At 40.3% G+C, this 14,637-nt stretch overlaps 1 protein-coding gene across 7 annotated transcripts in view; it reads left to right on the top strand.

The window, feature by feature from the left end:
• Positions 1-13,215, top strand: part of EPB41L3 (erythrocyte membrane protein band 4.1 like 3) — a 134,498-nt gene extending 121,283 nt beyond the window's left edge. For 2 of the 7 annotated variants that reach the window (XM_065751999.1, XM_065751998.1), the window contains exons 14-21: positions 573-764; positions 6,461-6,583; positions 7,088-7,465; positions 8,279-8,410; positions 8,954-9,052; positions 10,102-10,182; positions 10,447-10,563; positions 11,781-13,215. In XM_065751999.1, the coding sequence (XP_065608071.1) occupies positions 573-764; positions 6,461-6,583; positions 7,088-7,465; positions 8,279-8,410; positions 8,954-9,052; positions 10,102-10,182; positions 10,447-10,557 (1,116 nt within the window). In that variant the 3' untranslated portion in view covers positions 10,558-10,563; positions 11,781-13,215. Of the gene's footprint in view, positions 1-32; positions 99-572; positions 765-3,950; positions 4,026-4,424; positions 4,527-5,243; positions 5,940-6,460; positions 6,584-7,087; positions 7,466-8,278; positions 8,411-8,953; positions 9,053-10,101; positions 10,183-10,446; positions 10,564-11,780 lie in introns of all 7 variants that reach the window. The other 5 variants (XM_065751993.1, XM_065751994.1, XM_065751996.1 and 2 more) reach the window with 5 other exon arrangements.
• The last annotated feature ends 1,422 nt before the right edge of the window (positions 13,216-14,637 follow it).

Below are 14,637 nucleotides of genomic sequence, written 5' to 3'. Positions count from 1 at the left end.
TTACCTTTCCCTTTCTTTTTCACTTCTTTCAGAATAGTCTGATTAAGCGAATACAGGGTGAAAATGTGTATGTCAAACATAGTAATCTTATGTTAGAGGTTGGTATTGGTATATAGCAGTGCATGTGCGTACATGTGTGTTAGTTTTAGTGGTCAACTGTGAATCTGCACTATGATGCATGACCTGTGTATTCCCACCTGCTAGTAAATTAAGTAGCTTTTTTTTCTAGATGATGGTGGCTCTCTAACTTATAAATTTATAAACGCGTGTGCGTATGTGTGTGTGCCTCCACGCGCATATGTATGTTTGTTTGAAGCCTCTTTATCAGGTGTAAATGGTAGTGATATGGATAAACTCCTTAAGAGTATACTTATACTCACTTGTACAATGATATGCTATGCTGTTACCTCTCAAAATGCCACATTTTCACAGAGTGTTTGTGTTAGTGCTGTGCTCCCCGGCTCCTCAAGATGTTACTTTCCTCTTTACTAACCGAGTTACGTGTTTTGGCTCTGAAATTTCATTGGCTTAGGATGTATTACAAACTGCTCTATTCTTTTAAAACTGTCCAGGACCTAGACAAAACCCAGGAAGATCTGATGAAACATCAGACCAATATAAGCGAGCTGAAACGAACCTTCTTGGAAACCTCCACAGAAACGGCTGTGTCTAATGAGTGGGAGAAGAGGCTTTCCACATCTCCCGTTCGGCTTGCAGCAAGGCAGGAGGAGGCTCCTATGATTGAACCGCTAGTGCCTGAAGAGGTCAGCGAGATCTGAAAAGCTTCATAATACATTTATGTACTCATTTTTACTTACAGTAGCTCTGAGGAGATTTTAGAGGCCCCCCCATCCTTGCAGGTGTTCCTTTTCCTCACGACACAGGCTCTAGCATTAAGGGTACAAGGAAAAGCAGATAGCTTATATTTGTATATATAACAATAGCCTGCAGAATTCACTGCAAGCCGCCAAGTAGAACTGGGTCTCCATAAAGGTGCAAAATGCTGGCTTCCTTACAGGTTCGGTGAGCTTGAGGAAGTCTGACCATGCGTGAAAGAAAACATGACGGTGATTGAGGGAAATGTTAAATAATGGTGACTGCTTGGGAGCAGTGGCATAGCAACATGGGTGGAGGTACAGTACCAAGCCTGACAGGAAAATACAGAGCGAAGGGCAGAACTCTTGTCAGTCTCTAAAGGTGAAAAAGAAATAATGATGATAATTGGACCTGCTTGCCCACTTACATAAGGGAGGTGGTACTTGCTGCTGTCTGCTGCTTATCCATTGAAGAGCCAGTGCAGATTGCCAAGAGTGTGCATTCTCATGTTGTGCATATGCAGGAAAAAAAATCTTGCTCACACCATTTAAAAACAGTCTTTTATTTAGGTTATGTGTAGATAATGAGATGTAGAGGCAACAGTGTTGTGTTAGTGTTGCCTTATAAGTGTTCTCAACAAGCAGAGAACATCTTGATTAAATCCAGTAGAGCAAACAGCAGCTTGCTTGTGTAGCCTGCATGAAGGTAATTTTTTTATTACATTGCACTTACCTGGTTTCTGTCTCACAGGAATCATCTTTATGATGTTCTCTTGTTTTTTCGGACCAATAGATCATAGATAGAATGATTTAAGTTGGAAGGGATCTCAAAGCCCACTCAGTCCCACCCCCGTGCTGTGGGCAGGGCTGCCCCCCAGCAGCTCAGCTGCCCAGGGCCCCATCCAACCTGGCCTGGAGCACCTCCAGGGATGGGGCACCACAGCTTCTCTTGGCAGCTGTGCTAGCACTTCACCGCCCTTTGAGTGAAATTTTTTTCCTTATATTTAACCTGAATCTGTTTTCTTTTAGTTTAAATCCATTATAACTGGGCCTATCACTACATGTCCTTGTAAAAAGTCCCTCTCCAGCTTTCCTGTAGGCCCCTTTCAAATAATGGAAGGCCACATTAAGGTTTCCCTGGAGCCTTCTCATCTTGAGGCTGAACGACCCCGCTTCTCTCAGCCTTTCTCCATAGGAGAGGTGCTCCATCCTGCTGATCAGCATCATGGCCCTCCTCTGAACTCTTCAATGGGTTCACATTCTTCTTGTGCTGTGGGACGCAGAGCTGAACCCTAACCCTAACACCTGCAGTGTTCCAGGTGTAGTACTGCTTCTCATGAGAGCAGAGCAGAGGGTAACAGTCACCTCCAACTGTCTGATGTCATTAATCATAATAGATAAAAAAGCAGGTCTTCTGTCTTACAAGTAAAATTGTAAGTCTAATAAACAGAATGCACCTGGCATACTAAAGATGTAAAGACCTTGTGAAAAGGGAATGTCTGGGTAGCTGAACCCGCGTCAGAGGAGTGTGAGTGAAGCAAAGATAACCCCCTGAGTTTGTTTCATGTCTTAATTAGTTTGCAATTTGAGTAACAAAATGTTGGTATTGAAGGTTTTACCCTGAGGTGCCCTAACTTAACTATTCATTCGAAAATGGAAAGCGCAAGAGATATCCTGATCTGATAACATTCTTAGCAGAAGAAAAGGACTTGCTCAAAAGCAGTGTCCAGTTACTATATTTTACATGCATCTAAGCAAAGGAATTTTAGAAAAAGAAGAGCATATTTGAGAGCCTAACTCTCAGAGCCTAGCTCTAAGGTGAATTCTGGCACCACACTGCAGGTAACATATGACATCATTTCTGTCTGTGCGTGGCAGGATGGTTTCAGCTTTCATGTCCTGCTAAGAGAATAATTTTTCAGGAAAAGCTGAACCATGCACAGTCAAAATCAGCACTGTGACACTTACTAGGAAATGCAGAGGCAGTTAGGATCCAAAGCACTTACACCTTCCTTGTGTGGTAGCTTAACATCTTCAAAGATGCTACACATTCGACTCAGAATATAATTTAAAGCCAATTTAAAGGTGTATTCAGTTCTGTTGCAACTAGCTCTTGAAGGCTGATACAATAAAAGTGGAACAGAGAGGATAGTAAAGCACACACATGGAGTGTTTGGTATGTTCGTGTTTGGTCAGTATGAGCCTGTCTTGTCGCCAGTTGGTTCGCACAATAATGGGAAGAAATTATTTGGTTTTATTTGGTTATGAGAAATAATTTTTAATGGCTACTATAATGGTAGCCAGATAGCTGCAGAACATGAAATCTGTCATATTAACAAAATCCTTAACAATGTTTAGGCTGGTCTGGATTGAATTAAACCAGCACTTGAGAAATAGAGGAGTTATGCCTCTTACTGCAGCCAGGTACACGAGTCACTTCTGCTCTCCTATCTCTAGTTTATAGATGCATACCTAATGAGTACAGCTGCCTTGAAAGTGGGTACAAAAGGTCTGGCAAGAAACCTGCTTTGCTCATGGGGGGCCAAGATGCTTCAGCCAAATAAAGAAGGTGGCCAGCCCAGAAGCAGGAAGAATAGCAGGGTGACTGAGCCTGACACTCAGAGGGCCTAGGAAAGCAAGCATGAGCAATATTTTGAAGTTTCTCAAGTTGAAGATTGATCCTCAGCCTTGGGTACTGTTATTTTTACAGCACTGGAAAGGCATTGATGGGGTAAAGTCAAGGAGGATGTTGATGTCGTGCTGTAAGAGGAAGCTGTTAGTTTGGGTACGAGATAAAGCCAGAGTGAGGCAGAGGGCCCTGTTCTTAGGCTGTAGATGGAAGCCACATCAGTTGGCACCAGACAAACTCTAAGCGAATGACATAGGATAAAATAAATGCCATACATCCACGCCCAGGTATTACTCAATTTTTTATTTTTCCTGTAATGCAAACTTTACACTCATTTCTACTTTGCACTGACCTGAATGTCCTGGACAGAGAAAGGTAAAATTATTTTCTTTAATTCTATTGCTTAACTTACCATGCAGTAAATAATTTATAAAGAAATATAATAAGCTATTGTAGTGGACTATATGCCCTCCATTTACTGAAACCATTTATTCCCCTGACATTAGACCAAAGAAGAAAGAGAAAAATCAGAAAAACTCATTGTATTGCAGAAAGGAGGTACTACATTCCTTGAAATGCAGGTAAAAACAAATCATACTTTCTTGAAATACAGTCAGATAGTCTGAAAAATATTAATTTTATTATTATAGTTGTTTCCTTTCCAAACCATTTTTTTATTTTACTTACTTATTTCATAATTTTAGAGATGGATGTTTTCAAGGCCAAATTCAGAGGAATGTGGCCCCTTTGGTGCTTATGGCTACAGACTGATTTGTCAGCTAGTTACAACTCTACTTGCACGGTCCTGTTTGTGGATGTTGTTTGCAGTTGTGCATGCATTTCCAGCATAAGTTACACTGAGAACTCTGTGATGAATGGGGCACTTTTGTCATTCGAACGAATTTCCTACGTACTGTCAAGTGAATCCAGATTGTTCTGAGTGATGGTGAACTTTGTGTTCTTATTGGTTTTTCTATTAGCCGAGTGTGATAGAGAAGAAGCTACAGGAAGGAGAATCTGCTGACACTTTGGTTACTTCTCATCAAATCATTATCCAGAAAAGTATCCCATCATCCCTAGAGGTTATTTTTAATTCATTCAATTTTAAATAACCACATTTGCTTAGTTAAATGCAAAAGTTACAGTCTTACAGTCAAATAAGTGGATGCCGATTGCATAGTCAAAGCAAATCATGTAGTATATTTGCATAAGGAGAAAAAAGATGTTGCTTTCAGTTCAATATCCTTAGTAGTATGGCATTTACTGTTATACTATTAAATTTAAATAATGCTGAAGGGGGTTGATGTTTTCTAGCAAAAGCAGACTGCGGTGCAGACTGCAGCTACATACAAATGCATACTGTTCTAAAGCCTCATCAAGAGTGTGGTTGTTGCAACCAGGATACAGTTGAATGGGCTTATTTGCTCTATTTTTGTAACTTGTTTCCAAGTGGAGCATTACGAACGATGGCAATGTATGATTTTTAACCTCAGGATGGTTCTGATGATCATTTCATTCTGCTTCAAATTACTGCAGAGAAGTGTGGCAAAAGTTTTTTTGTGTGTGTGTGTTCACATTATATGGGCATCTAACGGGAAGAAACCTACAAGAAATTGTACTTTGCCCAAGGTGATGCTGTTTATTTGTTTAGTAACTGCTCTGAGAAGTTCAGTGGTAAAATTATTATACGCTTTCTGAAGACGCAGCATTGATTTCTTAAAAGACTTCATGCTTTAGTGCTCCTGAAACGCAGATAAACCTTCAGATATTCTAATTTAGCTTTTATATCTCAAATATAGGGCACTGAGGATTGGGTTATTATAGACAGAGTACCTTCTGAGGTAGCTGATGGTGAATCGAAAAAAAATGTGACATACAGAGTGGTGACTGTGAGCAGTAAAGCTGGCATTCCGGCCGAGGTACTAAAATCCAGTACTGTTCTGAGCTTTGAGGACTTGGAAAGTGAAATACAATCCAAAGATGAGAATAAGCAGAAAACCTTAGGAAAGTCCTATGATGCTGTGTCTGGGAAAATTGTGACCATGACAAGTAAAACTAAAGAGGGAGAGAAAACAGTGCAGCCTTCTGTAGAAGTCTTGCAAAAAAGGGAGAAGGAAGCACAAGAATCTGTGAAAATCATTCCAGTAGTGGCCAAGTATGGGATCGTAGAGCCTGTCACTGAGGAGAAGGCCGATGTGCAGAGTACAAAAAGAAAGCTGTCTGACTCCCTGACGCCCATAAAGGAAGCGGAATCTCAGTTGCAAAGTCCTGAAGAGGAGACCTTGAAAAAAACACTGAGGATGGACCAAGATTTGCAGTTACTGGGAAGCTTGCAGCTTGGCAAAGCAGAAAAACACCTTGACGGTGAAGCTGTAAAAGCAGGCGCATTTGCCTGGAAAGATAAGAGCGTGTCTGAGTGGAGATACTCCAGAGAACAACCATTTACCATTGCTACTGCTCACTATGTTACTGAGTCGTCTGCATCAAAAGTAGTGGTAACAAGAGGCTTTGACTTCATGCCACAGTTTAAAGATTAAAGCATGACTTCTTTTAGGCAATGCCCTCACACTACCCTGCCTTTCAGTTCTCCTGCTGCCTGGCTTTATGTTGACAGCAGCCAACCCAGCTTATTTTTTTTCCTCATAATTTGAATCCGTACCACAGTCTAAAGCAGGCGTTATGTAAGGCTTTCAACTTTTCCGGTTTATTTAAAGTTCCACGTTACTGATGTGTGGTGTTGCTGCTGTTGCTTGTTAACCAAAGGGTAAAAAGGTTTGCTTGAACGAGCAGAACGCCAGTGCTAACAAGTATGCTTCGTAACTATTGCTTACTACAGCCATTATGATTTTTTTTTCTAGTTTATTTTCCCATCCTTATCCTGATCCCAACCTCCCTGTGCCCCCGCAACCTTCTCTTCCTTTCCTCTGTCTCTGCCTCCAGTTTTGTCAGTTAATATCTCTGCGCATGTGGTTGGCCTTTCATCTGTTCATGACTCTCCATTTCTTTGTCTGTTTAGACTAAACAGTCCACCGGTGAAAAAACCCTGGATGGCTCAGATATCTTCAGTTTAATAGAGTCCGCCAGAAAGCCAACTGAGTTCATAGGAGGGGTTACTACTACTTCCCATAGCTGGGTGCAGGTGGCCGTTTGATTCCATCCCTCGCTGTTATAACTGCACAATGGCGACTTCTGATTTGCTTTTGTTTCCTGTTTTTATGCACAACTCAAATCCTGTATGGCTAACATTGTTGTGCCTTTTTTTCTTTATTACAAGAGATCGCAACAGAAACTTCACCAAAAGGGATTAAAAAAAAAAAGTGTTGTGTTTTTCTTTTAAATCTCATTTCACTTTATTTTGGTCATTTTACAGGGTGCTGTATTTTGCCTTTATAAAACTCGCACAAAAATACAAAGGATAAAAACACTGACGTTTCACTTCTGAAGTCGTAATTCATGTTTTATTTTTCATTTCTATTTTTCTGACGATGTCCTTAGACTGAAAATCCGTCAATGCGAGAGAAATAAATTGGCAAAATGTAATACCCTGTTTTTATTTATGTTCACAGTACATTAAGCTGAGGGGCTGCTCTGTGTAGCGTTGTCTGCTTTCAACATTGGGTTTCTTTTTCCTGTTTCCCTACAGAGAGTAGACACGACGGCATCTCAGGAGATAACTTCCAGTGAAATGAAGCAAGCAGCTCAGCCACACCAGGACGCAGTGACAAAGGTTGTACAGGAGACTGTGGTTATCGAGGAGAGACGTGGGATGAATGTGCATGCGAGTGGGGATCCTGCTACAGTGGCTGGACTTGCAGATGCTCAGGCTCAGGCAGCATCTGCTATCGCAAAAGGGAAGGAAGGCTCTGCTGTGACTAAGGGGGCTAAAGAGGAAAAAAGGGAGGCTCACAAAGCTGTAACCAAACAGGAAGGCATTGCTGCAGCTACTTCTCATGAGCAAGCGGAGGAGCACAGCACATCAGTCCACGTTTCAGACTCTTTGGAAAGAAAACCTCATTTTGAGGTAACTCATTATTAAATCAGTTCTTGTGCTGAGTTGTAAATGTATGCGGTAGTGGACTAATTCAATTCCTCTCATGGAAAGTAAAGAGTACAAGACTTGTATGATTGCATCTTTACAGCACGCAGTTTGTTTCTCCTCTTATTTCCTCCTTGCATGGCACCTGCAAGGCTTGTTGCTGGTTTCCATCCTTGGATAAATGCCATGCATATTTTACCCAAAAGCGCTTTTCATGCTGCAGAGAAATGCCTCATTTGCTGGCTTTTTATGCAGTGGGGAACAGGGATTCAGCTGGCATTCTCTTTGGGAAAATCCATCAGGATTGGCAAAGTTTGCATGTCCTCCAAGACAGAAAATAATTTTTTTTCCGTGCTTGATACAATTGTAGATCATTGTACTATGTCTCAAGCAATCTGTGATTCCTGTGTTAGCCCCATTAGCAGAATTTCAAGAAGTATTTTGCAGGAGGGTAGAGACTTTGTTTTGCTCCTTTTTTTTTTTTTCCTGAAAGCTGAATGGAAAAGTAAGCCTGAATAGGATTTGTTCTCTTGTCATTCTGAGAACACGTGTAATGTTTACATCTTTCCTGAAGCTTGTCCTCGTGTAATCCAGAATAGTGTTAAATTGCCAGCAGTGTATACGTGTGTGTACCATTATAACAAAGAGATTCTTTTCGCTTGTGTTTCTTAAAATGCAGAGCGCTTTTTATTGCCACCCATTCTTTTCCCATGCAAAAAAAAAAAAAAAAAAAAGTAAATTCCGAGAAACCCAGAAGCTTTACTGAGTTTTCCAATCCCTTTTTTTTTGTTCACACAGTCACCAGTTGTGAAGACTGAAACGATCAGTTTCAGTAGTGTTTCTACTGGGGGGGAAAACCTTGAAATTTCAACAAAGGAAGTGCCAGTAGTCCATACAGAAACAAAAACCATTACGTATGAATCTTCACAGGTAAGAAATTCTGCAAAAGCCAGCATCTAATTGACATGGCCTTGAGGAACTCATCTTTCTTCATCCATGTTTTACTGTATGCCTCAGTGTGGACTATTGTTCAAGAATTCAGTGCTAGCGTGGGGAATATGTGCGTAAGTGTATTGTACAAACATTCAAGGAACATTTGGTTGTTGTGTTGAGGGAAATGGTTTAGTGGGAGCTATTGGTGATAGGTGAATGATTGGACTGGATGATCTTTTAGGTCTTTTCCAACCTTGGTGATTGTATGATTCTACCTGACGGTGACCGGTGTGTCCTGATGTAGGGCCCTTTGAGAACACCGATAAAACTACAGGTTTCAAAGCCCCAACTTCTCATCTGTCCTTCCAGAGGAGGAGTCATAATGCAGAGAGAAATGCTGACACATGATCACCTTAACAGCAGCTTTTTCCCTTTTGTTAAGTAATTTTCTCTATGAAGAACAACAAAAACAGGGAAGTTCAGTTCTTGTCGTCCTGTGCTCTAGAGTATGTTTTTGATGATTGTTATTTGGTTCTGTAGGTGGATAGTGGTGCTGACTCAGAGCCTGGTGTGCTGATGAGCGCGCAAACTATCACGTCTGAAACCACCAGCACTACAACCACTACACATATCACCAAAGTGAGTCCTCCGGAAATGGGAAGCTTTTTTTTTTGTTTTCTGAAGGATCTGTGTTTTCTTAGCTTCTATTATTTTAAAACATAGACACATGCTTATCATCTCTGGACAAAATCCTGTCTGTTTTGGCTTCCTGTTTTCATTCACCTGCCTTTGGGTATATTAGCTTGATTAACATATCATCCAAGGACTTAATAATGGTCTGAGAAGTATAAACCCTTTGGGTATGTCTACACTGCTGTGCTGAGCCATTTGAATTAGCTGCAAATACTCTCTGAAACGGGGAACAATGTAGCCAAGTTGGCGTCAAATGGTTCCAGGGAAGGAATAATTTTCCTCAGCATGAGGATGTGTTGACAGGACTGTACTGCTTTTGAGTCCTGCGCTATTTGGTCTGCAGTGTTGAAATGGCATTGTAAATCTGTATAATATGGTCATAATGGGACATTCAGTCAGCTTAGACACTGTGGTTGTTGCAACGTTGTGTTGTACTGTAAGGAGCTTGCCCGAAGCCAGACAGAAAGCTTATGGCTGAGCAGACAAATAATGCTGGGTCTTCCACATTTCATGGCAGCAGTCCAGTAACAGGACTTCTCTCAGCAGAAACCCTGTTTGTACAGTGATAGCTCTCCTACTAATATTCCATGAAGACAGTGTTTCATCTTTCTGCAGTGTAGTTCACCTGAAAATGAGCTATACAAGGGCTATACAGCCTCTCTGTTCTTCTGAAGCCTGCAGTAGGATTTATCTAGGTCTTAACATGAGCTGTCTGTATATCAGATGAATTCTGGGATGAATTTACCACTAGTACTTGCCAGTTTTGACCCACCACGTGCAAATATCTGAATTGATGTTGGTTAACATCACAAAATTATCTCTGGAGAGGTCCAACCCCCAGATCAGAGCAAGCTCCAATTGCAGTACAGGGTTATCCCCTCTGTTTGCCCAGAATTTGTTTAGTCCAGTCATACCTGGATTCATCATCATTCAACGAATGGGCTGCATCACTCTTTAAAGCAGGTTACTGATATGTATTTATCGCTCTCATTTAGACTGTGAAAGGAGGCATCTCAGAGACAAGAATCGAAAAACGAATAGTCATCACAGGAGATGCAGATATTGATCATGATCAGGTAAAATCTCTAAGCTGTTCAAGGCTACCCTGAAGACTACCAAACAGAACGTTACTAAGCGTTGTTTTAAAAGATGCTGTTCAAACTGACATGTCTTAAATTAATCTGGACTAGTAGTTAAATCAGTGATGGTATATTTCATATTTTAATCATTTTCCTCATTTGTAAATTATGTAATATCTCATGAATCTCTCCACCTTGCTACTGATCATGCATGTTCCACCTCCTTTTTGTTTTTGCCCTTCTGTGGTTTCCTTGGGATAGGCGCTGGCTCAGGCAATTAAAGAAGCCAAAGAGCAGCACCCTGACATGTCAGTGACCAAAGTAGTGGTACATAAAGAGACAGAAATCACACCAGAAGATGGGGAGGATTGACCACAGGTAAGAAGACTAGATGATTTTCCTAGGCTGGCATGTTGCAAAGGTTGTTTTCCTACCATATTTCACCTCTAACTTCACTTTTTCTCTCTGGCATTTGCAAGTTGCATTCGTGCTGTTTATCAGTTCTGCTTTTTGAATGCAAAGCCCGTTCAGCTCTGAATGTCTTCATTTAATAGTGCCAGCGGGAGAAACAGAAACTGCTCATTTGCTTATGTTGGCTCTGCAAATTCCTCATTGTCCGTGCTTTGATACTGACTAATTTCTAATCCTGAAGTCAAAAAAATACCTGTTGTCTGCTTCTATGTCATTTAAGAACAAACTATTTTTGTTCTTAAAGGTATGCATTTTGTTTAAAAAATGCTAAGAGTAAGACCTAGAGCTGCTTTTTCAGTGTTCATGCAGATATGTTATAAGTTAAGCTTTATTCCAAACTTGCAAAGATATGGTCTAACCTGCTTTTGATTTTTGTTGTGAACCCAGTGTGTCAGCATTTGGATGTCTTGGCTTTCTTGTATTTTAAAGGACATACTGTGTTTTAAAGCAGCATTGTTTATAAGGATGAGATGATGATGCAGCATTCTTGTGTCGAGCTTTTTTTTTTTCCATAAAGGCATGCTCTCCAGTTGTGGTTGGCTGAACAGACATCTTAATATTACTGTATTTACTCTATGTGCAGAAACATGTCATGCATACTAACCTGCTACGTTAAAAGCTGCTAATGCCAGCACCATTGCACAAATTGCTTTGAATGCCATACTCAGAAGAAAAAAAAAAAAAAGCTGCTTGTCTAATTTGTCTAAATCTACAGCAGCATTTTATTCTTAAAAACAATATATATTCTCTAGCCTTCGGTGTAATTAACAGAGTGTGATGCACAGCACCTTTTGAAGCTGTTTTGCTCTCCTGGTTTTGGATATAGAGACCTAAAGAAAACTGAATTTCAGTATCTGTTGTTTATTTGGAAGATGGAACCAATCACTGAGGAGTGAGTAGCCGTGATTCTTGTGGCATTCTGCTAATTGTTTCAGAGAAAATGTAAAGTGGCTCAGTTAAAGTCTATTGATGTCACTACTTCTTTCCACTGGCGTCACTGGACTTTGGATTTTGGCCAAGTTGCTTATACTGGGATGATATGTTTTTATGCAAGAAACCGGACGAAATCTCTTTTGTAAGATAGCAGTTATTTCAAATAATTAACTCTGTTCTCTTTCTTGCAGGAATAATCTAGACTGCATATGAATCCAGACGTGCACATCCGTAGGAATACGAGAGCCTCTATGGAGTCTGAGTTCCAACCTGACTGACTTGTATCTGTGTATGGAAAATTTCAGTACAGAAGAATTTATCTTGACCGTTTAAATAAAGAAACTGGCAGAGATCTGTTCCCATAGAAAGCAATCTGAATCAGCAGCAGTTAAACAATATTGCATGAAGCAACGATAAAATTACAGAAAAGCAGCATTTTTAATTTTCTTAAAATGTCTAAGTTTTCAGCTATACCTGCACGTTCATAAACAATATAAACAGTGATCTCATGTAACACATAAACAGTTCATGCCTTTCACAGTTTATGAAAGTCTAAACAGATTAAAATTTGTTAGGTGGCAAGCCTTTTGTTTACGGATATTGTAAATGAAGATTACCCCCAAAATGCTAGAAGCTCTATAGGTACTGTGTATAACGTTTTACCACACTTTAGATGTGCCAATAACACAGTTTATTCGGTAAACAACTTGAATCTTATATTTGTTTCATCTTGTTTTATTACTGCCCGATAAACAATGATGAATCTTTACTCTTATCGAAATATTTAAATGCTTACAAAGTGTGCTTTGTATACCTGACTGAATACCTTATGAGGTAGTAATGATTTTAGCATATTAACTTTAACGATTTTTGTCAGCGTTGTTCAGAGTCAGCTTCTGGTCACCCTTCACAGATCCTAACCTTGTAAATTATATGTAGTTATTTTGGAAAAAAAAATCTGTATTTTACTTAGTTTGCAGCATTAGAAAGTTATTAATCTAAAATAACCACGATGGTTTTCTATTGATTTCCCTTTTTGTTCTCAGAGGAAAAAGAAAAAAAATCTGTTTGAGAATCTGGTCAGCATTTACTATCTAGTTCAGAGTCAAGCCTTAACCTGTACAGAACATCCACTGAAAACTCGTTAGTGTTCAGCTATAATACCCACTGAAGGGATAGAGTCCATTACACTGTCAGCTGCATCACAACACATGGTGAATGTATGTTTCTGCATAGTGAAATAAAAGTGGTAAATGCATCCAAAATTGTACTGTTCTGTGTCTAAAAGAACCTACTGTTTCTTATGTTGAAAATGTTAAGTTACATTTGTAGGGCACCACAGGTTTTACACATCTGCACAGTAGACAAGTCTTCAGTGACTGAGACCACACTGTGCTGACAGCTGGAGTTGCAGGGGACCCAAAGGGATGACCCTGTTTACTTTTGGGTAAATTATGTTTGCAAAGTAAAAGAAGCATTTGGTTTCTTGTGTTTTATGTAGTTGTGCACTGTTCCACCAAGGCTAGATGAAGGATTTTGTGGTTACTTAGAAAGTAAAGGCCTGTAGCCCTTCTCTTTTGGCATTTTTGCTCTGAAACGTGGATTAAATTCTCTCTTCAAAGCATTGTTTAATTTTCTGTTCCTTTTTCTTGCTCTTTTGCTACATCTCATTGACACTCCCATGATAACTGAAGAGAAATTCTTAACAAATAATTCACCCTTAAATCTGTATCTCCTTGCAGAATTGAAAGAAATAGATATAAGCAAACTTTTCAGGACATCAAGGGCCACATTTGCCCTTTATTGTTTACACGGGGCTCCCTCTCACTGAAGTCAATGGATTTGGCTTCAGTAAAGAGCAAGGCTTGACCCGGTGACTTGTTAATAAATGTTTATTTTCTTAATTTAGAAAGAAAAAAATAGTATATATAGAGAGAATAATCTGTAGATAATAATGAAAAATTATATCCCAAGGCTTCAAAAGCTTTGCCCTCTGTCTTTAAAATGTCTTCCTTCCGCCAGCCATTCTTCATGCCTTTAATCCGGAGTGCGAACTGTGTAACTTCCCATACTGCAGTCATTTCTTACCTCTTGCCTGAGGAGTAACGCAAAGGTTATGGTCTGTTGTGATCTTCAGCTGACCTCTCTCCCCATATGCCCTTTATATTTAGAGAAGAGTATGTCCTTGCCCTCTTTGGTGAAGGTAGACCCAGCCTTCTGGCACTGCTAGTGTCCTGCAGCAGCCATAGGTGGAAGAGGTGCTCACGCAGCGTCTCAGCAGACTTCCTTCCAGGTTCTCACTACTGCATCAGGAGTTTAAAAATAGACTCTGAAGCCATATTGATCTTCCCTCAGGTGCCCCTTATGTTGTCAGCTAAGAAACAGCATTGTATTACCTCAGAGAGAGGTGAGGCGGTTGCAAAGCCTTCTCTCCAGAGATAGCGTTATATTTTAGCATGGCTTGAGGAGATTGTACTTTGGTGATACTGCACAGTCTGTATGCTGTCTAAAGATATTGTATCTTAAAAAGGTAGTGTCCTTGGAAAGGATGCTCACAGCTAAGATACAGCCTAAGCATGTGCAAAATATGAGGAGATTAGAGTGGACAGGCAAGGACATCTCAGTGCTGCTGTTGGCAGTAGACCCTTGTTTGGGGGATGGTTCCTGGGAGCAATAGTTTTGGTTTTTGTTAGAAACTGTTTCTTGGGTTGTCTGCCTAATGCTGTGCCACATGAAATAAAAAACACCTGCCTGTTTCTACCAACCAACTTTTGTCTCTGACTCTCCTCATTTATTGTTGGTCTTTGTCCTGTGTCTTGACGCTAAAACAGCTTGTAAAACAAACTGTCAAATGGTACGTTACCTGAAAGCACTGTTACTAACACAGACATCAGTACAAGAAACAGCATCACATGTTGCAAATGAAGCCACAGCTCCAGCACCATGAGAAGTGGCTGCTCTGAATCATTGAGGTAAGAGATCATGATGACCAGGGAGAGCTTTGGGCACCAGAATCAACATAACAAGCTGCAGTGGAATTGCCAGGTC

The sequence above is a fragment of the Cyrtonyx montezumae genome, unplaced genomic scaffold (genome assembly GCF_038088225.1).
Source record: "Cyrtonyx montezumae isolate F1298 unplaced genomic scaffold, pur_monq_1.0 scaffold_8, whole genome shotgun sequence".
In the NCBI taxonomy this organism is placed as follows: domain Eukaryota; kingdom Metazoa; phylum Chordata; class Aves; order Galliformes; family Odontophoridae; genus Cyrtonyx; species Cyrtonyx montezumae.
Note: the sequence above shows the minus strand (reverse complement) of the source record. Positions and strands in the feature narration are given on the sequence as shown.